Here is a 24,692-nt window from a genome sequence, read left to right on the forward strand (position 1 = left end):
CGTGGAGAGGCCACGATAGCTGTCATTAAAAAGTAAAGTCTACTCGGAATTGCGTAGAATTTGAGTACCGGTGTTTAGCAAATGATGCACGGAGGTTGAGATGTCGAGGTCGTGGTTCTGATGTCTGAGGGGAACGAGCCACGCTAAGAACGAAATCAATATTACGTCATCACGTTGCGACGCGACGCGACGCGAGCGCGCTTGCCTCAACCTTCACGATTGAGGCATCTCTGCCTAGCTGATGTTTGCCACCGTACATATGCGGTGAAACTCATGAAGCTCATTATCACAACGATATCGATCAGAGTTGCACTCACGTACAGCGACGCGTCGGCGACTGGCCACCTGCCTGCTGTCGCAATCCGACAGAGGCGCGCCTAGAACATGTGTAGGCAAAGCCGAAAACGATACTGGTAACGCGGTGATTTGCAACCATTAGACATTATTATCGAACTAATTACTTGTAGAAGACGCACCTTCATATGACACACCAGGCCCAAAACGCAGCCAGGTCAATAACAAGACTCTGGTACACACCGAACGTTACAAACAACTCGATGTCCTCCCCATCTTAAATCTCGACCTGAAAGATACGTAACGACTATCCACACCAGCCCGACCTCCAGAAACCGCATCCACAGTCTGGACCCTTCGGTGCGACCTTGGTGCCAGCCTTTCCCACTTGCGGTGGTAGATACAATGAGAGATCATTTCCACCGATCCTAGGATCGAGGAATGCCTCTACCGGGACATGGCAACACTTCAGCCTCGGAAAGTCTCGGAGAGATCCCAGAATATCAACGTCCCGACCGTTAGGATACACCACGTCTAGGATGTCTTTGTCGCTATTGTCGGTAGCATACACTGCTTCTAAGGAGTGTCGGTGTCCCCTTAGCGCATCACCCAGGAGTTTCCAGGAGTGCTCAGGCCAGATCGACAAAGGATTGTCTTCGGCGGCGAACGGCTCCCACCTCCCAATACTGCGTTGGTAGCGAAAGCTGTGGAGGGCCTTGAGCGTGAGGAGCATTTGTGCGATAACAGAAATATCCATCATCGCGTAAACCAGGCGAAGTTTTCGGATTGAGCTACTCGACTCGGGGACCGACCAGTTCTCAACAGGTGTTGTTTGACATATGTCCTCGAGGGTAAGTGTCTCGAGGGAGGGAAGACGGAACACACAGGACAGCTCCTCCACCGAGAGGTTGCGGGAACCGATGTTGAGCTCCTTGAGCTTAGCAAATCGATTGAGATGACCACCGACGGGTCGCGCAACAGCGCTGTTCAATATCTGCAACCATTTCCGTGTATGCTCGGGCCGGTCATATGTCTCCGTCACGTGGAACGCTTGGATGTCGTGGGCGTTGGCCAAGATCTTGTTGCATGCGTCCTTGTTGATTCTTTTCCCGTTGAAGAAGATCTTGATTTCGCGGACGTGCTCGGAGAGGAGATGGTTGCTGGCAATCGCCGCGGCCTTCTTATAGTACATGGAAGACCCTAGGGCGTGTACGGTCTTGTACATTACCACCTCCGCGATTCGCTTGCAGAGCTTGTCTGTGCGACACAGCTTCGAGAGTGCGTCGTCGCGGCCGACTTCCTTTACATGCTCCATGATCTTCAGGAGAAGTTCTTCCGGTATGCCACCAAGACACGCTTGTGGGTTTTTGAGTACGACAGGGAGATCTGGGCTGCCGGGACCATCATCGGCGGTCGTGTGGGTGACCTTGACGGATATCGAGACGGATCGAGTACGCTTAGCCGAGGCCGAGGCGTGCGAGAGTGAAGCTTTGCGCTTCTGCGGCGTCGAGACGGTAGCTGGCGCCATGGCGGTGGTGGGTTCGAGCGGATGTGCACCTCGTACAACGTCGATGTAGGCTCTAGGGTGAGGTGTACAAGTGTCGTAAGGGGTACAATTAATCTGGCAAAGCTGTACAGTCGAAGAACACCCGCGTGGAAAGAGTTGGCCGCCGACACGAAAGTGAGTGGTCGTGGTGGTGAGAGGAAGTCAAAAACTCGGAACGCGAACGAGAAGAAAACAACAACAAAACGCGTCGATGCGCGCCCTTCACACGCGTCACCCGATGCATGGCCACTCACGGTGAGGGCCCTGAGTGCGCGCGCAGGTGCGAGAGGAATGCGCCGCTCTGGCCAATCGGGAGCGTCACTGCGGAGATGTGAAGCGGAATATTCACCTCACCGCCGCCCATCTGGCGTTTGAAGAGTGCACAATGTGCGCACGCATGGTCAAGTCATTGGGAGAACGGGTATGTGAAGTGGGTGTAGTATTGACCGCTAATGCATCAGGCATGCCGACGTCGCTGCTCAGAGGATACCTCGATGAGTATCCTCACCGCCCTACCCACAGTCCAGGGAAGGATACATCCAGCCAAAGACGAGGCTAGCAACCGGATATCTTACTATTCCCGAGTCAATCCCAGCGTTTTTGCCCAGTATACTCCTGTCCCAGAAGTGTATGCGTATCTACCGCGTTTCTTATCAAACCGCATGGCCGCCAACCTACCAATTGCTGCAAGCTGCTCCTCGGATCTACCTTCGAGAAATTCGTCCACTCGATCGTCTCCCATCTCGATTCCTCCGAATGTGTTTCTAAAGACAAACCTTCCAAGCATATATGGAAGTAAGGCAGTTTCCTCATGAAGCTGGCGAGAGGTAAGGAGTAACCCCAGATTGCTCTTCTTGAATGAGTTGCTTCCCCTCATACGGTCCCAGTCGGCGAATATCCACTTGTTATCGCCGAATACGTAGGTGTAGATCGTATTGCGTAGCTCGGCTGGTAACCGGAGAAGAGGCGAGCTGGTAGCGTTGGCTTCGGTGCTACAAACGTTACATCAATTCTCGAAACTCGGCAAGCTGGGTGACTTACATCTCTTCGCGACGAGCTTGCTCGCGGAGATCTCGAGTCGCAGCCCCGTCGTGAGCGCTCTCGTCGCGCTTCTCCTTCGATGTGGACTGGTCGTCGAGAGGAGAAGGCATTGCTGAGCGTGTTCGTGTGATCTAGGTGCGTTGTGCTGCGTGTGGTGCAATATAAGCGAGTTGGTCGGTTGATGAGCAGGGAAGGAGAAGTAGGTTGGGAGCAGGCTGCTAGACTTGTATAGGCGCAACACTCTCTAGTAAGCTAGTGGCTGCTGAGAGCGGCAATAGAGGGCAAGGCGTGTTATCTACATTTGCCAGGTTTCACTATTCTTCGCTACCCCATTCCTTCGCTCCGAAGCTTTCCCATTCCAGACATACGGTCGCTCTCTCGTCCTGACACAGACAGTCCAGATAAGATCCAATTCATGTTGCCTGTGCTGTACCATCATGTCTTTCCGGGAACCTTCTGGCGAAGTTGCCAGACACCTAGTTTCTCGGCCCACCATATCCCAGTGTCCGTCACCGGAAAAGGGTCTCCCTCCTCCTCCTCCTCCTCGCAAGCCTCTAGACTGACGATCGCTTTGATCTGTTCGACTGATCTATTCATCAGGAAGAACTCGATGCTCTGCTTCCGCTGGTCCATTTGGTAGTATTGATCGAAGAGGAAACGGATCGTGCCGAGCTTATATGGGAGCAAGGCTGTTTCAGCGTAGGCTTGACGTGAGACCAGGAGGAGACTCATGTCCGATAGCGTAAACGATCCTGCATAAGAGAAAAGGTAGCCTCGGCGTCCACTGAAAAGGTGCTCTTCGCCGCTGAAGACGTAGGTGAAGATCATGCTTCTAAGCTCGGCCGGAAGGCGAAGAAGAGGTGAGTTAATGGAGTTGAGCTCAGTGCTGTACCAATTGTCAGACAAACCAGTAGTAGAGCTTGTTATGGTACTTACAGCCGATCGAGTGAACCTAGATCCCGTATCACGCCCCTTCGACGAACTCTCTCGTCTCGAATCTCTTTTGCGGATGCTGCAGTCGCCGGGGATGGCGCTTTGCGCTTTCGTGGTGCCATGATGAATTGGAGTTGGGCTGCAGAAAGCGAGGTGATCTTGCGACAAGGCTGCGTCGTAGAAGGTGAGAGCAACTGGGCGGTCCATTTGTTGAATGCGGCTAGCGTTGTTTGACTAGCTGCCGGCGGAGGGCAGGGTGCACCACCGCCTTGAGTCGCTCATCCGGAGATCTATATCGGATTTGACCCTTCATTACAGTTCTCCGGTCGCCATGTAATGTTTCACACAGCAAGACTTAAGGAAGAGATGAACTGCGTCCGCCGAGGAATCAAGTACCATGAGCATTCGCATCAGTGTATACTCACATGCCTTTGATTGAAAGGTAAGATGCTAATGTAGTGACCAACTGCAATGGCCAGAATACCCATAGATTTGTAACTCGATGAATACCACCGCATGTATACATGGACGCTCTCCTAACGGTCTCAGATTTCCCCTATTCTTCGTTTATACCATTCCGGACACAATGCCTTCACATCATTCTTAGCGAATGCGTCAGCCCATTGCACCCCAGTACCCCAATATGGCCTATCGTTTCTGGTCTCAGGATCATATCCACAGACTTCAAACTCCTCGCTCATAGCTCTGAGCTGTTCCTCTGATCTCCTGCCGATGAAAGCCCTCACATAAACTTCCCACGGGGCTCTCGGATGGTGGAGAAAAAATTGAAATAACCCAAGTTTATATGGAAGCAACGCGGTTTCAGCGTAGAGCTGACGAGATGTGGCTACTAAGCCGAAATTGCACCTATGGAACGAGAATATCTGACCGGGATCGAAGTCCCTGTCGGTGTTATGGTCTACAAAGCCGCAGGCTGTGCTGCTAAAGACGTAGGTATAGATTGTGTTGCGAAGCTCGGCGGGTAGGCGGAGGAGGGGTGAGTTGACTGCGTTGAGCTCGCTTCTACGTAGTTTATCAGTTTTGCATTCGTGAGATTAGGGATTGAGGCTCTTACATCTTGTCGCGACGAGCTCGACATTGAGGAGTGTGGGTGTCTTCAAGAGGGCGGGATGACGCGTACGTCGCGGGTCTAGCGTAGACTCGGTTGTAGAACGAATCCTGGGGGGTGCGCAATCTCCAAGACGACATGTTGTGCTGCGTTCGGGGCTGATGTGTCAGTGGGCAGAGTACTGGTTGAAGGAGAGGAGAGGAGGTAGAGTAGAAGTAGTGTACAGAATATTGTCAAAGTGGCATAGAAAGGCGCACAGTAGAGCGATCATTCAGAGTGAGTCCTTTGTGATTCACTGTCACACTGCCGTTTATATTCGGCTGCGTTGTGTTAATAATCATACGTTGAGAAAGAGACTCACTGTTTGCAAACATAATTCCCTGACCAGCCGAGGGTATATAGTGTGCGTTGGCCGAATGGTCGAATGGTGAATAGACTACACTGATTCGATTTCTGTCTGCTGTAGTCTTGGTACGCCACTTCGACAAGCTAAAACAAGTACTTAATGTATGACCGGCGAAAGAATACTTCTCGTTTCCCTTCTGTCTCGTTGCGTCTTTACGGACAGCACCTTGATAGAAGATGCTGCCACTCTCTCTTTGCGGCACTACACTGGGTTATTGCATACCCGCATCGCTGACCGCGAGCAACTGTTCGTCGGGGCCCCAACTCGAATATGTTTCTAGTTCCCTTTCCATATAATATGGATTGACCCAAGCTGATGTGCCATGGTAGTATCGATGACCTCCTGCGTACTTCCCGAACTGGCTGACCATCATGTTTTTGTCCAGAACCAGCTCTTGTTCTTTAGTTCTGTTCTTCACGAACCTCTCCACACAGTATGACCATTCGACCTTGGAAACTCTGAACTTGAAATGGAAGAAGGCGAGTTGATAAGGAAGCAGGGCTGTCTCGGCGTGCAGCTGGCGCGACGCAACGAGCACGCCCAGGTTGTTCTCGTCGAATGAAGTTATGGAAGTGGTCTTGTCGCGATACGCATTGGGGCCATTGAACAGGTACACGTTGTCGCTGAAGACGTAGGCGAAGATTCCATTCCTGAGTTCGGCCGGAAGACGAAGGAGTGGCGAGTTGACTGCGTTGATTTCAGTGCTGGGACATCTTATTAGCTACCCATGATTGCATACAGTCTGAGAGGTAGGGAACTTGCATCTTAGCACAGCGAGCTTCAATTTGAAGAGCTTGTTCTTTGAGAAGCTGATCGCGCAGAGCTTGCTCACGCACCGTTGTCCTGCGCTGAGCTCGACGATCGCGTTCTGTCTTGTCCTTGGTAGGTGATGCGCCGACACGAGGCTCTTCCCCGCGCTCTGGAGACGCCATGACGGTGAGCGCTCAAGGTGTTGGAAGTTGTGCGAAGCGAAGTGGGGTTGAGGTGAGAGACGTGGTAGAAGAGTGTAGAGTAGAGATAGTACATTCTACGAGAGCTCGCTAGTAGGCTACCATACCGAGGCCCACTTAATTGGACAATACTACGATTACGCAGAGCGAAAGCAGCGTGTCTCAACTGCCACAAACTTAAAATGCGCTCATTCAATCGGTTCTCCTCCGATAAGAGATGCTGTCAATACAAGACCATGCACTGTTGGGAGAACTCTGCCCAAAGCGACCAAAGCACGTGCAGTTTGTGTTGCTACTCGGCTGCCTGCAAAACTAATTCGAAGAGCCTTCTTCCCGGCGTATCTTGATGCGAGTCGAGATGAACAGACGGTCGCTCTCCAGTCCTGACAAAAGTGGCCCAGGAAAAGATCCGATTCATGACATCCATGCGAGCTCAGGTATACTGTCCCCTGAATAGCACTCTTCTGAATCACCACGCATCACCACGCAAGCAACCTTGGAATTCCTGCGCCCATTCAACCCCAGTCTGAGTCTTTTCCCACATGGTGCCATACATCTGCTCTGTGCTGACTTGCATTGTAGCAATTGCAGCTATCTGCTTTCGGGACCTAGCACCGAAGAAATCTTGCAGTACCTCCTCATACCACTCATCTTCATCGAAGTCGGGTTCCTCAAACTCAAAATGGAAAACGCCGAGCTTGTAAGGAAGTAACGCGGTTTCAGCATGAAGCTGACGGGAAGCAAGGAGTAAACCAAGAGCGTTGGTTTCCAACTTTCGCCAGATAAGTGTGTTCCCTTCTTCGGGCCTTTTGCCGGTGAATAGGTAACCACCGAGCTCGTATCGATTGTCCTCGAAGACGTAGCCGTAAACGAGGTTGCGGAGTTCGGCGGGAAGGCGAAGAAGAGGGGAATTGGCGGCATTGAGCCTGGTGCTAAAGCGACGCATTAGCTATTGAACATGGTGAGTGAATCTGAGGACTTGCATGTCTCGGCGGAGCGCCTTCTGGTGAGAGCCCTTGGCGGCAGCGGGCTTCTTCCGACGCGTCTTTTCAAGCAGCGCTTGATCACGACGAGCCTGATTGCGAAGACCTTGCTTGTGCGGGGCTTGATCTCGAACCGCAGCTCTCTGGGAAGCCCTATCGTCGCGCTGCTTCTTCGATGAGGGCGCCTCAGCTGGAGGCAACGGCATGCTGACGTGCGCTTGAAACAACGGCGATGTTGCGAAGTGAGTGAGTGAAGGGAGTCTAACAGTGCAGGTGCAAGGTGGCGGAGTGTGCGAGAGCTCGCTAAGATGATATGTAAACACCTGCACCTTGGTTGCTAGGACACCACATCAAGCCATAACTTCAAGTCAGATCAGTTGAGAACGCGTCATGCCAAAAGCATACCTTTCCACCAGCAATGTGCCCTTTCCCGAAACGCGAGCAGAAGAAAGGATATACCATCTGGCTTAGAGCAGGTCTACTTCCCGCGTTTTACTCTGACGTGTGAGACTGCCTGCCGAATTGATGATACATATGCCAGATGAACCGTGCATGTCACGGCTCTCCAGATCCATCATCCGTTGCTACGTATTTGATTGTTTACGGAATTTATGTTTCTTACTAGCTTCCAGTGTGGGCTGTGATAGCTCAAAGATGAAATGCGATTGATACTGAACAGCGGTGTTGATGCGCATCAAATTGATTTGTGAGAAGCGACTGCTACAAGGACCTGCTGACTGCTCCGATCTTCGCCCATAAAGTCTAGTAGATACTAGCGAGTACTTTGTGGACGACGCACGATGGATCGATACTTCTAAATCTTCAGCCTCTTGACCCAGTATAACCCAGTCCCCATCGCAAATGCCTGTTCTTCATGGGAGTAACGGCGTAGCATCAGACAAGACATAGCTTTGATCTGTTCTTCGGAACGCTTAGCGAGGAACTTGCTCACATCGGACTTCCATCGACTCTTGTTGGCGTCGTAGACCAGAAAATCAAATGCGCTGAGCTCGTAAGGAAGATAGGCGGTCTCGTCATGGACTTGACGGGATACCAGAATCAGCCCCATGCCTGCCTCTTGGAATGAGCTTTCGCACAATGGGTAGTCTCCGTACGGCATATACAGGTTGTAGGTAATGTTGTCGAAAACGCGGCCGTATATCATATTGCGAAGTTCCGCGGGAAGACGAAGGAGCGGAGAATTTGCGACGTTACGCTCGGTACTGCAACGATTCGTCAGTGATATGTTTCGCAGCAGTTGCGCGACGCTGAACAAACATTTCGTTGTCTACGGCCGGGTGATGAGAAGGTTCCGGCTCACGAGTTTCCAAAGTACGCTGCTTATTGGTATCTGGTGCGTCGGTGGAAGCTAGCGCAGCGCGCTTTTGAGGCGGGGTGAGAGCTTTGGGACACGTCATTGGGGGCGATGCGGGATGTGCGGGCGAGATAGTATGCGCAGGAGGCGGATAGGCCTAAGGAAGTTGGGCGAGCGCGGTAGGAGCGGACTAGCGTAGGAGAAGAGAAAGAGTAGACATCTGGAACAAGACTTGCTAAGGCGGCATACAGGCAGATGCGCTTTCCTTTCTGTGTGACCAAAGCGCCCGCAAAGTGCAAAATGGGGCAGTCATGTCGAACCCGCATCAAGCTAAGGACTGTTCTTGCTTCCGATTTAAACCGCTCCGAAAAGATACATACAACGTGGCTAGCAAGTCCCACCCGCGACTCAAGAACCGAAGGGTTCGAGTAACTTCTCCACAGTCATCAATAGAATAGAGTCCCCTTCACTCAATCTTCCAACCCAGTAGGGACCGGTCCCAGTCAAGTTGACGCCTTCATATCCATTGTAGTATGATAAAAGCTCCAAATTGCCGAGCACCTCGATCTGAACATCCGATCTCCTCTCCATGAACCCCTCTATCGCATTGCGCTTGTTTCCGTAACACGAGGTATTACTGAGGCCGAACTTGAATGTTGCGAGTTTGTACGGAAGAAGCGCGGTTTCTTGATAGATCTGACGAGAGACGTTAAGTAGTTTCAAACCGTTGTCGCCGAAGAACTTCCAAACAGCAACCTGGTAAGAATACCAGGAGTGTTCGTCCAGATTAGCAACTACATCGCAGAAAACGTAGTGATACACCAGGTTTCGGATTTCAGCAGGAAGGCGGAGGAGTGGAGATTGTATAGCGTTGCGCTTATAGCTAGATTACCAGATCAGTTACATATAGACCTAGCAATCATTACAAGGGAGACTTACATTTCTTCCAGCCGAGCACGTTGACGTTCCTGGAGAAGCCGCTTGCGAGCCGCGGCCTTGAGACGGCGAGCCCTACGGCGGGCGCAGTGAAGCATCTGTATCCCGAAAGAGGTCCGAAACATGGCCGACGAGATGGTTGTGTGCGAGCGCGGTAGGTGAGACTGTGGGATGTGGAGTAGATGTAAGATGAGAGCGTGAGAGAAGTGCGGGAGTGTCACTGGTAGTAAAATACGCCAAGGCTACAATGAGGAAGTCGCGTTGTCGTGGCGCTGGGTAGCCGTGCGTCATGGGGAAAGGGCACGTCCACCTACGGATTAGGCTGTTTCGGTAAGACACATACAGTGAGGGGAGCTTTCGCATCCAATGCGACGTCGACTTTCACAGATGGCATGGTTCTTCCCTTAATCTGTTATCGATACCCCAACGTAGTTATTTATTCATAGTAGATGCATCAGGAAATTGTTCTATTGCAAACACTCAAGGCTAAGTATACTTCAAAGAGGTTTTTGAAGGTACTGAACCATTCTGTTTGAATAACATCCGCTCCGGCAAGTGCCTCTGCCAATATATGCACAAGATTGCTACGCGCAGAGTACATTGTGGAACCAATCACCCCAGAGTCCTCCATCGACCAACAAGTCGTCATCGTAGTCCGTCAAGAAGTCGGCTGCAGACACACGCCGTCTGCTCTTCCGCCACACAACCTCCACTAGACCAAGTGCTGCAAGTTGCGCTTTCAATCTCTTTGTCGCGAATGTGTGTAGTTCTGAAGGTTTCCATAGCTCTTTGATTTCGAAGACGAAGGTTGCCAGCTCGTAGGGAAGCAAGGCGGTTTCATGGTGGACTTGTCGAGAAGCGAGAAGCAGACCAAGACACGGATACTCAGCGCGACAGATGATCGAGGAGTCGTTGTTGCCTGATACATCGTATCTGTAAACCTGATCACTGAACACGAAGGTGTAGATCGCGTTTCGGATCTCAGCGGGAAGACGAAGAAGCGGCGACTGGGCGGCGTTGAGTTCTGTTCTGGCATCGATAGTCAGTCACAGAGCCAATGGGCATGAGTAGGAGCAGACTTACATCAAGTCGCGGCGAGAAGCATCTTGTAGAAGGTGCACCTCCGCTACAGCTTCGTGGGGACTTCCGTCGGCCATCTTGTTGCCTGCGGGGACTGGATGCGCTGGGACGAGGTGGCGCTGTGGGCGCAGTATGGACGAAACTGGGTGCAGCGGCAATGGTAAAGCGTGCGGATGAAGTATGGTGATGTAAAGAGCAAGTCGTGTTGTTGTTGTGGTTGCTGGGTGACTAAGGTAAGTCCGAACCTCATAGCAGTTGCCATTTTGAGAATACGTCATTGCAAACGACCGCTCTGACGCCCGAACGTCTTATTGCCGCAGGGCTCACGAACCAGCAGTACTCTGTCGCACCTCGACTGCTGTGATGTGCACAAAGAGCAAGAAGAGTGTCGAGAGTGTATTGTGGAAGCCTTGCTCAGTACAAGATATGCTCTTAAAAGACAGTACAGCTACTGGTAGAAGTTTCATCATCGCCGTCGTTGTGATTTATGATCTCGTGGCCTTAACAAGATATTTTCGAACAGCTAAGAGAAGAAGTCCTGGCAGCCCAACTTTGCAGCCCAGTATGCAACGTCTCCCGTCCTCATGCTCCCCGTGCTCCTGTTCGCCGTCACCATGCTCGCTAAAGCTCTTTGAGGAGCCCATTGTCTCTCACTCACACAGACCTGCATCCTGGCAAGAACCTCAGCTTGCGCCATTGATCTCTCCTTCAGAAAGAACTTCATAGCTATATGCTTAGGACCGATTCCAACAAGGCGGCCGGAGTTGAATGAGACACCGAAGTCGAATGTTGCGAGCTTGTAAGGATGTAGAGCGGCTTCTTGATAGATTTGGCGAGAAGCAAGAAGCAGCTCCATGCCTGGGTATCTCTGAGGATGCGAATCGGTATCGTGAGGTGTGAGTGTAACAGCCCCGTTGAGGATCCACGCCTCGACATCAGGCTTGAGATTCTGATCAAGCTCGAAGATCTCATTGCGGAAGACATTTGTGTAGATCATCTCCCTGATCTCGGCGGGTAGACGGAGGAGCGGAGACTGGATCGCGTTGAGCTCGGTACTACAGGATATTTTCAGTCATGAAACTCCCACTGCGAAGTGGGAAGACTCACATTTTGTCACGCTTGTGTGCTTTCCACTTTTGACCGGCTGCGATTTGATTTGCCTTGAGTGCTGAAGACATTGATGGCGATCTTGTGAGTGAGCGTCGAGAGAGTGCAGTCGAAGGAGTCGAGGAGTGTGGCGGTGGAACGGGAGTGCGAGAGCAGTGCGGGAGTGAGAGAGCAAGAGCCTCTGCCAAGGCTGGAATGAGGCAGGCGCGCTATTGTCGTTGACCCGTTGCTGGGTTACCATGCGAGGTGAGTGCGAAATTCAAATTGGAACACCGGGGCAGCTTGCATATTGTGCCGTCATACGGCTGTCTAGTTCTTACCGCTGTATGAGTGCGCAAAGTGGAACAGGTAGCATGCTCATCGTTCACCCACTTTCAGTACAATTGAGTGCACATCGTCTATCCACAGCCGGCTGTCGGATCTCGAAGGTGAGGTGACCACGTTTTCAAAACGGCCAACATACATCGAGATCAGCCTTTACCTTGAGTATTCAGCATGCACGTCCCCTCACTAGTATTTAAACAGCGATATCTCTCCCTCATCTCTTCTTTCTTTACATCTCACCATCAATTGAAACTTCCATTCTCCAAATTCTACAAGCGCAGATCATGGACCGCGGCAGAAAGCGCGCTCTGTCGCCTTCAGCCGTCGCCTTGGCAAAAAAGCAGAAGCTAGATGGGGATGCTAACGACAACCGTATCATTCGAGAGGCTATGACTCGGATCCGTGCTCGGCATCGTTCTGAGACTGAGCGCGACGATATGTAAGATTTACAACCTTTCGTTGATAGATATCTTGCTAACAGTGTCGTATAGTCACAAGTCAAACGCTATCAACTCTCCTCTACTCCGCCTCCCAGGTGAGATCAGGAACATGATCTTCGGCTGGGTCTTCCGTGGTGTCGAGTACGGTCTTGCCGACGACTATTGGCCATATGGCGACGTTGTCGGTATGCAGATCAATAACGAGTCCGGTGCCCACACACTTCGCGATCTTAACCTACTTCGTGTTTGTCGCCAAGTTCACGCAGAAACCGCTTTGCTTCCATACAGTCTTGGGTCGTTTGATATCCGGGGCGAGGACGAGGACGATTCCCTGTGCTATCATCTGCACGCACTTGACCTGTTCATGAATCGGAGGACAAAACAGCAAATTGGCGCAATCTCAAGTTTGACATTCGATGGATATCGGGATGACGCATCTCTATCTCACGAGGTGATTGAGAAGACTGGGGCGTTCTGGGTCGCGAACTTGGCGCAGACCTTCAATCACGATCTGCTTTTGAGGCTCCATGCTTCTCTGACTGTCTAAATCCTGATCCTTAGATGAAAAGTACGACACTCGGAATGGTTGTGGAGGGATATTCTACCGAAGAGTCATCGTGTATCTTTTTCGATCACCAGCTTCTCTGAAGATGCAGTGGCTCAAATACTATCAAGCTCATTAATCTTCTTGATTCGCATGAGTTCATCATGACCTGAACAAGAGGATGGAATTTGAGTTGTTGCAGTGACCGGAGAGGATGCAGTCGTCTCAGCGAATAGATACAGGAACGCTTATGAAGAAAGGAACTATTCGGTCTTTGAAAGCCTCGCCCGATCATCAGATGGTCCGAGAGAAGAGATATCGAACAGATAACATTCCATTGGGGTCATCTTGGCGTAAGTTGCTGAGAAGATTTTCAACTTGGCGACCCAGTACGCAGCAGTGTTTTGTTGGTACCAATAGCAATCCAACGCTTCTGACCACTCAGAGAGGTACACGTTAGCCATCGCATCGATCTGCTCACTCGTTCGCCTTCCCAAAAATCTTCTCAGGTCACAGAGCTTTCGGTATACCAACATTTCGCCCTCGAATCGGAAGCTACCGAGCGAATAGGGTAGTAGAGCCGTTTCAGCATGCATCTGGCGACAGGTGAGAGGTAATTTGTCTGATGTCCGCCGCTCGAGCCATCGATCGAAGGCCATAAAGCGATATTGATCGGAGGGCTTTGTCGCAGGACCTTCGTCGTAAAAGTAGAATATGCCTATATAGACGTGGGCGAAGATCATGTTCCTAATCTCAGCCGGGAGTCGAAGCAGAGGCGAGTTGACAGCATTGAGCGTGGTGCTAGATACTGTTAGCTACGTTGCTGAAATAAGTGCTGCATCTTACACTCGATCCCGACGAGCTTGGTCGCGAATGTCTTAAGCAGCTGCGCGACGCGATGCCCTGTCGTCTCGTGCTGCTTTCGCAGACTGCGTGGTAGCGGGAGGGGTCGTTGGGCGCTTGCGCTTGGCCATCTCGAGTTGCGATTGGTTTTTCGATGGAAATAGGGTAAGAGTGAAGGGTACAACAGAAGCAGGGGTCGAGAAGATCGGCCAAGCTAGACTGACCAATCAAAGTGAGAGTGACTTCTAATCTGAGCCGGCCGGCATAAGAGTCGCAGCTTCCACATCAGACAGCCATCTGTAAACAGGTGACGTCACTAGATACAAACACATTACTACGCCGGGAAGAGTACCGACCCACCTGAAATGCGAAAGCAGTACCGAGCTGACAGCTGCAGTCAATGCAAGACTATGCGCTCATGCTGAGTATAAAGATGTGTAGCTGCCAATATTGCTAGGTACAACTCCTATGAAGAAGACGATTACCCACTCCGCATCACGTCCTCTTGGAATCAGATGGACCGAAACCGGCAATGTCGAAGTGCAAGGGTACTCCAGAGTACATCTCAACGTCAGAGGCGACGACCATCCCATCTAGCTTCGCGAGCCAGCATGCGGCAGTCCTTGTCTGTGCCCAGAAGCGCTGACGATTGTATGGATATCGCCAGAGCGTCACTTTACCAAGCGCATGAAGCTGCCTTGGCGATCGTCGTTCCAGAACACTTCTCATCCTCACTATCGCCACGTGAGAACACCACCCCAGTGACCTGAAACTGAAGGAACCAAGCTCATACGGTAGTAGAGCTGTTTCGGCATGCACCTGGCGGCATACGAGAGAAAGGTGGACTTCGCATCTCTCCAGGTACGACTCCGAACCCCTTAGGTTGGCACGTGGTTCACCACCATAGTCAGTAAGCCCGACGTGATAGACCGCGTCAGTATAGACATAGGCGAAGATCTCGTTCCTCAATTCGGCGGGAAGACGGAGCAGTGGCGAGTTAGCGGCATTGGCAATGCTGCTAAACACTCTGTCAGTTACGTGTGCAGTTACTAAGATGAAGAACTCACATTAGTTCGCGTGGACAGGGACTGCGAGGAACGTCTTGCGGAATGTGCTGAACTGGATGATCTTGCTGGTGAGGAGCTTCAGGCAGAGCTACAGCCGGACCCTGGAGTTCCTTGGAGCATTCCTTCTTGACCGGCGAGGAGGTACGCGGACGCTTTGAGGCGCGCTTGCGCTTGCGCTTGGCTTTGGCCATGGCGACTTGACGTTGATGTTTAGGTACGAAGGCGAAGTGTGTCAGAAACTGAAGAAGGAAATCCTAGAGGGTGAGTAGAAGAGTAGAGGAGGCAGGACTCAGGATATATATATGTACAAAGTCATGTCTCGCTCACTGGCTATTCGCGGTGACCGCCTTGGTTGCCATCCACTTCATCCCATGGTACTGCGATGACGCAGAGCGAAACGAGCCACTCACGACTTCAGCAACATCGACGACCTTAAAGAAAAGATACTCTTACGAATAAGAGAAATTGCAAGTATAAAATACTGTTACGTATTCGCAGACTTGCTAAACGCTAAAATGAGGTATCATACGAACCAAAGAGACAAGACGGAGAAATGCAAACAACTTGAACCGAAACATGAAAGACCAAAAGACATGTATACCATCCCACGCATAACCCATAGCAAATTACCTTCCATTCCTCACAAAACAATTTACACCCACTTTTGAGACATCCCAACACTTCCGACCTACTGAATCCTCTCATCCCTATCCGTCGCACCATAGCCCGCGGGCTTCCTGGCACGACCCGTAACATCACTCCACGCAGCACCAAACCTACGTCCAGTGCTAGCCAGCAGACCCTCCTCCTCTTCTTCCTCAAGATCACGGTCAATCTGCTCCTGGTCCAGACTAGGCGCCTTGAACAGCGTAGTCAAGAAGACGATGAGGTAAACACCCAAAAAGGCAAACTGAGCCCAGAAGAGGACAACACCGAAGAAGGGGAAGTTGATGGTGACGCGGTTGATGAAGGTGCTGAGAACAGAGGGCGTGCATACTTGCTGCGCAGCGGGGTTGGTAGCAAGTTCGCTGCAAGCCTTGATGAGGTCCTTGTGCTCGGTGCAGTCGGGCTGTTCGTCTAGGCTGTTGGTGTTCATGTCGCAGTAGGTTTGCGGGCCCCAGGTCGCGTATTGGGGTGCGACAACCATGGCGACGGAGTAGTTGATCGCGAGGGTGATGAGAGTGAGGAGAACGGTAGCCATGAGCAGTGCCTGGGGCGAAGTATGTCCCTTGCGGATCTTGAAGATGGTGATCCACAGGAAGCGGATGCCAGCGGTTGCGATACCGACGACTGAGGCGGAGAAAAAGAAGAGCACGAGGAGAAGGAACATAACATAGTCGATGGGGAAGACCTTGGCGGACTTGACGAGGATGTAGTTGAGCGGCTGGAAGATGTTGATGTGGCCGAGGATGTAGCCGCAGTGGGCGCCGCAGATGGAGTTCTTGGCCTTGTCGATGCCGGTGATGAGCATGCTGGCGAAGATGACGAGGGCGAAGACCATGAGGATGAGGCCGCCGATGAGCTTCAGCGGGCGGAAGAAGGCTTCGGTCTTGATCCAGGCCTTGACGATCCAATGGCGGTCCTCGCCGCTTGACTCGGCAGCGAGACGCTCGCGACGGATGAGGGTGCGCTCTTCGCGGACGAGGGCTTCCAGCTCGCGTCTGTCCCTGCTGTCCAGTCCGCCCTCGCTGCCTTCGTTGCGACCTTCGAGCTGTCTCTGGCGCTCGCGGTTGTTCTCCAGCTGGGATGCGGTGTTTGCGGCGAGCGTGGGGGCTGAGACGGATGGCGCGGACTTGATCATGGCGACGGGGAGGAGGGCCATACCAGCACCGGTGTAGAGCACGAAGAGGACCGTTCCGACGGTGATGAGGAAGCCGAGGCCGAAGGATAGAGCGCGTTCGCCATCTCATGAAGTTAGTCGACATGTCGACGAATGATGGAAGTCGCTACTTACGGTTCTCCGAGAGAAGATGCTTGAAGTAGTCGAGGTCTAGACGCTTGTCATCCTTGGCCTGCTTCGCGAATGGCACGAAGAAGCCGACGAGGAAGATTGCGACTACAAAGATGAGGAAGCCGAGAGTCCACTTGAGAGCACCACCAATGCGCTGGCCAGCGGTCTGCTCGCCGTGCTCAGCCGCGTCCTCATCGTACTCCTCGTACCAGAAGTAGGTAAAAGGGATGACGAGAAGGCAGAGAAGCGCATCGAGCGAGTAGAGCGTGTAGTAGACGATGCGCAGAGTGTAGACAATGCTGTCGACCTTCTCCGGTGTCGCCCAATCTTTCTTGCGGCCTAGACTGGATCTCGAGGTAGACGAGACGAGAGCGACATCGACGGGAATGAGTAGGACGGTTGCGAGCAGCGCCAGAGTGGTGAAGATGCAGACAATGGTAACGGCAGCGGCGCGATCGCGCGGCTTCTGGTAGACATAGACGAATGTGGACGCGATGAGGAAGAGGATTCCCACGGCGACGGCGTAGGCGACCCAGATGAGAGAGGTCTGTATCAGCGCCATGTTGATACCCGTGGACAGCAGTTGCTATCGCTGGAGGAGAGAAGAGGGGATTCCAGGTAGAAGCCGTCGCTGTTTGGAATGACGTCTAGCGGCCAGAACCCTGCTTCGATCCTGCCCAGAACAGCTAGCATGGGTCGCACCTTCCCGGGCTGGAGCTCCAACACAACACGCTAGACAGAATCGCGCATGAGCTCTTTTGACGCGACCTCCCGAGGTCGGTCAACACCACGAATTCGCGCTGAGCTATCCCGCCCCACCCACGCACGACTGCCATGAGAAGTGTGGCAGCGACCTTCGACCACCACCATGCAGTGCTACACTGAGATAGCCCCGCCCACCGCCGTCAGCCATGCCATCAGCCTGCCCTTCGTGCACTCTAGGTCAAACAACCTAGTCGTCGCAAAGAACTCGCTGCTCCAGATCTTCGAGCTCAAGGCGACCACGACCGAAGTCACCCCGGGCGGAGGAAACGAGTCGGAGAATGCCGCGGCCAACCTCGACACAGAGGCGGCCGACGTGCCGTTGCAGCGCACCGAGAGCACGGCCAAGCTGGTGCTGGTGGGCGAGTTCCCCCTCGCCGGCACCGTCATATCGCTGGCGCGCGTGAAAGCGCTCAACACAAAGTCAAAGGGCGAGGCGCTGCTGGTGGCGTTTCGGGATGCAAAGCTCAGTTTGGTGGAGTGGGACCCGGAGACGTACAACCTCCATACAATATCAATACACTACTATGAGAACCCAGACTTGCCCGGCATTGCCCCTTGGTCCGCTGATCTCAAAGACACGTACAACTTCTTGACGGCAGACCCCAGCAGCAGATGCGCCGCCCTCAAGTTCGGCACCCACAACCTCGCCATTCTGCCCTTTCGCCAGCGTGATCTCGTCGAAGATGACTATGATTCCGATGCTGAGGCTCCCAAGGAGACCAAGGCTGAGCAGGCGGATGGCGAGAAGAAGACGCCGTATTCGTCCTCCTTCGTCCTCCCACTCACCAACCTCGACCCTACCCTTACACACCCCGTCCACCTCGCCTTTCTGCACGAGTACCGCGAACCCACCTTTGGCATAGTCGCTGCCTCGCGAGCCACCGTCCCGTCATTACTCGCCCACCGAAAAGACATCCTCACCTACTCCGTCTTCACACTCGATCTCGAACAAAAGGCCTCTACTACACTCCTCTCAGTCACCGGACTGCCCTACGACATCACGAGAGTAGTACCGCTGCCATCTCCAATTGGCGGTGCTCTGTTGGTAGGAGGGAACGAGATTATACACGTCGACCAGGGAGGAAAGACGAATGGCGTGGCTGTCAACGAGTTTGCCAAGGCCTGCACATCATTCCCGCTCAGCGACCAGTCAGATCTGGCCCTCCAATTGGAAGGATGCCAAGTCGAGCTGTTATCGCAGGACACGGGTGATGTGATGATCGTGCTCAACAGCGGGCGCATCCTTATCCTGACATTCACTCTCGACGGCCGTACTGTGTCTGGAATGACTATTCAGACTGTCTCCCAAGACCATGGCGGTCAAATCCTCAAAGCTGCCGCTTCATGTACAAGCAATCTCGGCAGAGGGCGACTGTTCGTTGGAAGCGAGGACGGCGAGTCAGTAATGCTAGGCTGGACTGGCTCATCCACTCAACTGCGACGCAAGCAGACGAATTCTGATTCGGATGGCGACGAGGACATGTCTGACGAGGAGGATATGGATGATATGGAGGACGATCTCTACAACGATACAGCTCCGGCGGTGCAAAAGATCACCGCAGCTGTATCTGAGCCCACGGCGCCAGGAACGTACACATTCAGGATACACGACGTCTTGCCAAGTATAGCACCGATAAAGACCGCCGTCCTCCATCCTGGCAAGGTTACCGATTCTCTGAACAAAGGCGAGATCATGCTATCCACAGGTAGAGGGTCGGCTGGAGCCATCACCGCTCTTGACCGCGAACTTCACCCGGTCAGTATCGCGACCAAAGAGCTTCCCTCAGCGCATGGCGTGTGGGCTGTGCATGCTCGAAAGCAAGCCCCAGGAGATGTGACTGCTGCATTTGGAGAGGACACTGAAGCCAACATGGCTACTGATGTGGACTATGACCAGTATCTGGTTGTCTCCAAGACCATCGACGACGGCACTGAAACTACTGTGGTCTACGAAGTCAACGGCAACGAGCTGACTGAAACCGACAAGGGCGATTTTGAGCGTGAAGAAGGCTCAACTCTCTTTGTGGGTGTGCTGGCCGCTGGCACAAAGGTTGTCCAGGTCATGCGGACAGAGGTCAGGACGTACGATTCGGGTAAGCCATGTCGTCCACATTATCAGCCTTCTCAGACTAACATGGTTGACTAGAACTTAATATGGACCAAATCCTACCCATGGAAGACGAAGAGAACGGAAACGAGATCAACGTCATCAACGCCAGTTTCGCAGACCCCTACCTACTCATCCTGCGCGAGGACTCTAGTGTCAAGATATTCAAGGCTACCGGCGATGGAGAACTTGAAGATGTTGAGGCGAGTGGGCTGACGGGAACAACATGGCTTTCGGCCAGTCTGTTCAAGTCATCCAGTTTCACGGAAGTCTTTGCCTTTCTCCTGACACCAGAAGGTGGTCTTCGCGTGTTTGCCATGTCTGACATGGAGAAGCCGTGTTACGTTGCTGAGGCGTTGAGCTTCTTACCGCCGGTCTTAGCAATGGATTATGTTCCTAAGCGGAGCGCCATCAAAGCTACCATTACCGAGATTCTGGCAGCGGACTTGGGAGACGCGACTACAAAGTCGCCTCATCTGATCGTAAGATATTATATCATACTCACGTTACTCCAGCGACTAACCATATCCAGATCCGCACTTCCAGCGATAACCTCGTCATCTACAAGGCTTTCCACTCTCCATCACGATCTGCTTCGGAACTCTGGACTCAAAACCTGCGATGGGTCAAGCTGTCGCAACAGCACATACCAAGATACATCGAAGATGCAGGCTCTGAGGACCAAGGGTTCGAAAGTACACTCTTGGCGGTGAGCGATATCTGCGGCTACAGTACCGTCTTCCAGCGAGGCACAACCCCAGCTTTCATCTTCAAGGAGTCATCAAGCGCACCACGCGTGATTGGTCTTAGTGGTAAGCCTGTCAAGGGTCTTACATCGTTCCACACATCGAACTGCCAGCGCGGATTTGCCTACCTTGATTCCACTGACACATTGCGCATCTCTCAACTTCCGCCTCAAACACACTACGGTCACCTCGGATGGGCAACACGACGCATGCCCATGGACGCGGAGGTGCACGCCCTTGCCTACCACCCGGCAGGGTTATACGTTGTTGGAACGGGTCAGTTCGAAGAGTACCAACTGGATCCCAGTGAGACGTACCACTATGAGTTACCCAAGGAGGACATGAGCTTCAAGCCCAAGATTGAGCGTGGCGTCATGAAACTACTAGACGAAAAGTCCTGGACGATTATCGACACACATATTCTGGATCCACAGGAAGTCATTCTATGCATCGAAACGCTCAACCTCGAAGTCAGCGAAGTAACACACCAACGCAAAGACCTCATCGCAGTCGGCACTTCAATTGTGCACGGCGAAGATCTCGCAACTAAGGGTTGCATCCGTATCTTCGAAGTCATCACTGTTGTACCGGAGCCGGATCGTCCGGAGACCAACAAGCGCCTCAAGCTCATCGTCAAGGATGAAGTTAAAGGCGCGGTATCCGCCATCTCAGGACTAGGAACACAGGGCTTCATGATCATGGCCCAGGGACAGAAGTGCATGGTCCGAGGTCTCAAGGAAGACGGTACTTTGCTTCCTGTCGCGTTCATGGACATGCAATGCTATGTTAGCGACTTGAAGAATTTGCCTGGAACGGGAATGTTGGCTATGGCTGATGCATACCGGGGTGTGTGGTTCACGGGGTACACGGTAAGTCCTCCTCCAACTACAGTGAGTCGGCTGTATGAGATATGATGCTAATAGCGAAACAGGAAGAGCCTTACAAGATGTCTCTCTTCTCCCGCTCGAAGCACAACTTAGAAACCATCGCGGTCGACTTCCTGCCCTTTGATCAACAACTCCACCTCATCGTCGCAGATGCAGATATGAACCTGCAAGTCCTGCAATTCGATCCAGATAGTACGTCTCCCATGCTCGCCTCTAGAACCCTGCTCCCAAACAATCAACTAACACATCCATCTCACAGACCCCAAATCCGAAGCCGGCTCCCGCCTCCTCCACAAATCCACCTTCCACACCGGCCACTTCCCCACCTCCCTCCACCTAGTCCAATCCCACCTATCCCTCCCTTCCACAACCGATGCCTTCGCGTCCAACCCCGCCGCCACCGACGACGACGACATGGACACCACAACCCTCTCCCCACCATCCACCCAACCTCCCCTCCACCAAATCCTCCACACAACACAATCCGGCACCCTCGCCCTGCTCACCCCTCTAACCGAGGATTCCTACCGCCGTTTATCTAATTTGACGGCTTACCTCGCCAACACGCTCGATTCGCCTTGCTCGCTCAATCCGCGCGCGTTCAGAATGGGCAGCGAGGCGACGGGTGATGGGGGGTGGGATGCGGGGACTGGGGCGAGGGGTGTGCTTGATGGGAATCTTTTGATGAGGTGGGGTGAACTTGGGGAGAGGGGGAGGAGAGAGGGACTGGGTAAGTATGGGGAGGGGGAGGAGGGGAGTTGGTTGTTTTGGGGGGAGAGGGAGGTTCTGGGGGGGTGGGGGGTTTTCGGGGGACGGGGACGGTAGGGGTGTTAGGAACAGTGTTAATGGACGTCAGACGTAGAAAAGAGATTAGTTAAGGATAATGATGTGGACTACTTTGTGCATGAGGATCTAGGCTGATGGGTTGATGGTGGTTGTCTGGACTCTGATGTCATTCTGTACTGCTGAAAGTTGATGGATGCTAGAAACCGCTTTTTCGCATGCTGGCCAAAATGTATATGTTGCTGCTGCCTTGACGTTGTGCCTGAGGCGTCTTCTCGGCCTTACTCGCGATCAAATTCTCCATGTGGCTGAGGCGAAGCTGCGCGATGGCGCAAGGCAAAAGAAGGGTCCCCTTCCGGCACCCGGAACTTCGCCAATCTTCGGCGATAAGAGCCCTGACTGATCGCCCCTCCGCTGATTGGCTCGGCCAAAAGCGGTCATAGCGTAACTTCATCGAAGCTTCCCAAGCAATGCGCAATAGGGAAACGCATGTTCTCTCGCCATATGCAGACATTGAGATAGTGAATATCGGGTTTTGCAGTGACGTTCGATAGAGTGGAGCCTGCTGCGTAGTTTGGGCAGGCAGACGAGCGGATTCAGGCAATCTTGGGCTGGCGAGGCAGCGTGGAAGGGCATGGAATTGTTTGGAATCTTCTCTCGCTCGGCGCAGCCGGTGCATTTGCAACACCCCGGTTACTACTTTTAAGTCGACAAGCGTCGCCCTCCCACGCACCCCAATATACACTGTGAACACGCACCTTGCCTCCGAGTCAGATACCCGTTCTCTTCTCTTCTCGACCGCGAAGATTCCCCGCGGCGACTTTAGGTAAGCGCCTTTACGCTCATTGTGTCAGCACTTCGACGAGTTACCCGCGCCTTCTTTCACCTGCAAGGCTGAGCTGCAACCGGGCGACTACTGCGACTTTTGGCCCCCGACGACTTGACGCTGACTTAATTTAAGATCTTCCCGACACCGCGACTCGCGCTCTCCACAGATCACCCAGAGACCTTTCTCTATTGCCCCTCAACCCGACTTTTACGACCCCGCTAGCCCCTCGTCTACGTTTCCAACACACAACCACAAGCCGCGACCATGGTCAAAGACACAAAGTTCTACGATATCCTGGGGGTAAGCACACCCATCTTCACGAATAGCTGAACACCGGAAGTCTAACAATCCACAGGTAGCGCCAGACTGCGCCGAGTCACAACTAAAGACGGCGTACAAGAAGGGAGCGCTCAAGTGGCATCCCGATAAGAACGCCCACAACCCCGAGGCCGCCGACAAGTTCAAGGACCTCTCCCACGCATACGAAGTTCTCTCAGACCCCCAGAAGCGCCAAATATACGACCAATATGGCGAGGAAGGGCTCGAGCAAGGCGGCATGGGCGGCGGTGGCGGCATGGCAGCCGAGGACCTATTCGCACAGTTCTTCGGCGGCGGCGGCGGTCCCTTCGGCGGCATGTTTGGCGGCGGCATGGGCGGCGGACGCGAACAAGGACCCAAGAAGGCGCGCACAATTTCGCACGTTCACAAGGTCTCGCTCGAAGATGTCTACCGCGGCAAGGTCTCCAAGCTCGCGCTCCAGAAATCCGTCATCTGCCCCAAGTGCCACGGCGCAGGTGGCAAGGACGGCGCCGTCAAGAAGTGCGCTGGCTGCGACGGCCGCGGTATGAAGCACATGATGCGCCAAATGGGCCCCATGATCCAGCGCTTCCAGACCGTCTGCCCCGACTGCCAGGGCGAAGGAGAAATCATCCGCGACAAGGACCGCTGCAAGCAGTGCAACGGCAAGAAGACGATAATCGAGCGCAAGGTCCTGCACGTCCACGTCGACCGCGGCGTCAAGTCCGGCCACAAGATCGAGTTCCGAGGCGAGGGCGACCAACTCCCCGGCGTAGAACCCGGCGACGTAGTCTTCGAAATCGAGCAGAAACCACATGCGCGCTTCCAACGCAAAGACGACGACCTCTTCTACCACGCCGAAATCGATCTCCTGACCGCGCTGGCCGGCGGCCAGATCCACATCGAGCACCTCGACGAGCGCTGGTTAACCGTCGACATCATCCCCGGCGAATGCATCTCCCCCGGCGAAGTCAAGGTCATCCGCGGCCAAGGCATGCCGTCGTACCGCCACCACGACTTTGGCAACTTGTACATCCAGTTCGACGTCAAGTTCCCCGAGCGCCTCGGTAACAACGAGGACGGCGGGCCCATGTCCCCCGAACAGATTCGCGCCCTGGAGTCTGTGCTGCCGCCTCGTAAGGTACCGGAGTCTATGCCTCCGGCTGATGCTATGACTGAGGACTTTACGCTCGAGGATGTTGATGCGGGTGGGGAGGGCCAGCGCGCGAGGGGTATGGGTGGTATGGAGGATGAGGATGATGATATGCATCCGGGGGCTGAGCGCGTGCAGTGTGCGTCTCAGTAAGAGGTGTGTAGCTTCTGTGCTGGAGTGGAGATGGAGTTAGCATGATTTTACGATGCATGAATGCAAGAGTACGAGGTACGTGGGGGACGTGGCGTGGTGGAGTTTCTTTCTGCATTGGAGGTTTTCGACAAAGAGCTTCTGCG

The 24,692-nt window shown here is 53.2% G+C and overlaps 11 protein-coding genes across 11 annotated transcripts; 2 read left to right on the forward strand and 9 right to left on the reverse strand.

Annotated features, from left to right (window-relative positions):
• Positions 1 to 601: 601 nt before the first annotated feature.
• On the reverse strand, positions 602 to 2,239 carry J4E84_009511 (uncharacterized protein; the record flags this gene model as incomplete). Its single annotated transcript, XM_049392073.1, has 2 exons — positions 602 to 1,872; positions 2,236 to 2,239. 2 exons carry the CDS (start codon positions 2,237 to 2,239, stop codon positions 602 to 604), a joined length of 1,275 nt encoding a protein of 424 aa, XP_049240257.1.
• A 175-nt stretch (positions 2,240 to 2,414) lies between these two features.
• Positions 2,415 to 2,991, reverse strand: J4E84_009512 (uncharacterized protein; the record flags this gene model as incomplete). The annotated part of the gene is made up of 2 exons (XM_049392074.1): positions 2,415 to 2,832; positions 2,882 to 2,991. The coding sequence occupies 2 exons, from the start codon at positions 2,989 to 2,991 to the stop codon at positions 2,415 to 2,417; spliced, it is 528 nt and encodes a 175-aa protein (XP_049240258.1).
• A 325-nt stretch (positions 2,992 to 3,316) lies between these two features.
• Positions 3,317 to 3,936, reverse strand: J4E84_009513 (uncharacterized protein; the record flags this gene model as incomplete). Its single annotated transcript, XM_049392075.1, has 2 exons — positions 3,317 to 3,767; positions 3,818 to 3,936. 2 exons carry the CDS (start codon positions 3,934 to 3,936, stop codon positions 3,317 to 3,319), a joined length of 570 nt encoding a protein of 189 aa, XP_049240259.1.
• A 1,564-nt stretch (positions 3,937 to 5,500) lies between these two features.
• J4E84_009514 (uncharacterized protein) lies at positions 5,501 to 6,221 on the reverse strand (the record flags this gene model as incomplete). The annotated part of the gene is made up of 2 exons (XM_049392076.1): positions 5,501 to 5,976; positions 6,029 to 6,221. The coding sequence occupies 2 exons, from the start codon at positions 6,219 to 6,221 to the stop codon at positions 5,501 to 5,503; spliced, it is 669 nt and encodes a 222-aa protein (XP_049240260.1).
• A 487-nt stretch (positions 6,222 to 6,708) lies between these two features.
• Positions 6,709 to 7,428, reverse strand: J4E84_009515 (uncharacterized protein; the record flags this gene model as incomplete). Its single annotated transcript, XM_049392077.1, has 2 exons — positions 6,709 to 7,188; positions 7,219 to 7,428. The coding sequence occupies 2 exons, from the start codon at positions 7,426 to 7,428 to the stop codon at positions 6,709 to 6,711; spliced, it is 690 nt and encodes a 229-aa protein (XP_049240261.1).
• Positions 7,429 to 8,036: 608 nt separating this feature from the next.
• On the reverse strand, positions 8,037 to 8,640 carry J4E84_009516 (uncharacterized protein; the record flags this gene model as incomplete). The annotated part of the gene is made up of 2 exons (XM_049392078.1): positions 8,037 to 8,445; positions 8,501 to 8,640. 2 exons carry the CDS (start codon positions 8,638 to 8,640, stop codon positions 8,037 to 8,039), a joined length of 549 nt encoding a protein of 182 aa, XP_049240262.1.
• A 1,417-nt stretch (positions 8,641 to 10,057) lies between these two features.
• J4E84_009517 (uncharacterized protein) lies at positions 10,058 to 10,630 on the reverse strand (the record flags this gene model as incomplete). The annotated part of the gene is made up of 2 exons (XM_049392079.1): positions 10,058 to 10,502; positions 10,557 to 10,630. 2 exons carry the CDS (start codon positions 10,628 to 10,630, stop codon positions 10,058 to 10,060), a joined length of 519 nt encoding a protein of 172 aa, XP_049240263.1.
• A 446-nt stretch (positions 10,631 to 11,076) lies between these two features.
• Positions 11,077 to 11,731, reverse strand: J4E84_009518 (uncharacterized protein; the record flags this gene model as incomplete). Its single annotated transcript, XM_049392080.1, has 2 exons — positions 11,077 to 11,608; positions 11,661 to 11,731. 2 exons carry the CDS (start codon positions 11,729 to 11,731, stop codon positions 11,077 to 11,079), a joined length of 603 nt encoding a protein of 200 aa, XP_049240264.1.
• A 3,835-nt stretch (positions 11,732 to 15,566) lies between these two features.
• J4E84_009519 (uncharacterized protein) lies at positions 15,567 to 17,391 on the reverse strand (the record flags this gene model as incomplete). The annotated part of the gene is made up of 2 exons (XM_049392081.1): positions 15,567 to 16,783; positions 16,833 to 17,391. The coding sequence occupies 2 exons, from the start codon at positions 17,389 to 17,391 to the stop codon at positions 15,567 to 15,569; spliced, it is 1,776 nt and encodes a 591-aa protein (XP_049240265.1).
• Positions 17,392 to 17,697: 306 nt separating this feature from the next.
• CFT1 (mRNA cleavage and polyadenylation factor subunit) lies at positions 17,698 to 22,159 on the forward strand (the record flags this gene model as incomplete). The annotated part of the gene is made up of 5 exons (XM_049392082.1): positions 17,698 to 19,687; positions 19,741 to 20,183; positions 20,234 to 21,316; positions 21,379 to 21,526; positions 21,594 to 22,159. 5 exons carry the CDS (start codon positions 17,698 to 17,700, stop codon positions 22,157 to 22,159), a joined length of 4,230 nt encoding a protein of 1,409 aa, XP_049240266.1.
• Positions 22,160 to 23,210: 1,051 nt separating this feature from the next.
• J4E84_009521 (uncharacterized protein) lies at positions 23,211 to 24,549 on the forward strand (the record flags this gene model as incomplete). The annotated part of the gene is made up of 2 exons (XM_049392083.1): positions 23,211 to 23,246; positions 23,302 to 24,549. 2 exons carry the CDS (start codon positions 23,211 to 23,213, stop codon positions 24,547 to 24,549), a joined length of 1,284 nt encoding a protein of 427 aa, XP_049240267.1.
• Between the last annotated feature and the right edge of the window lie 143 nt (positions 24,550 to 24,692).

The sequence above is a fragment of the Alternaria hordeiaustralica genome, assembly GCF_023758085.1.
Source record: "Alternaria hordeiaustralica strain BMP 2776 chromosome Unknown scaffold_29, whole genome shotgun sequence".
Lineage (NCBI taxonomy): Eukaryota > Fungi > Ascomycota > Dothideomycetes > Pleosporales > Pleosporaceae > Alternaria > Alternaria hordeiaustralica.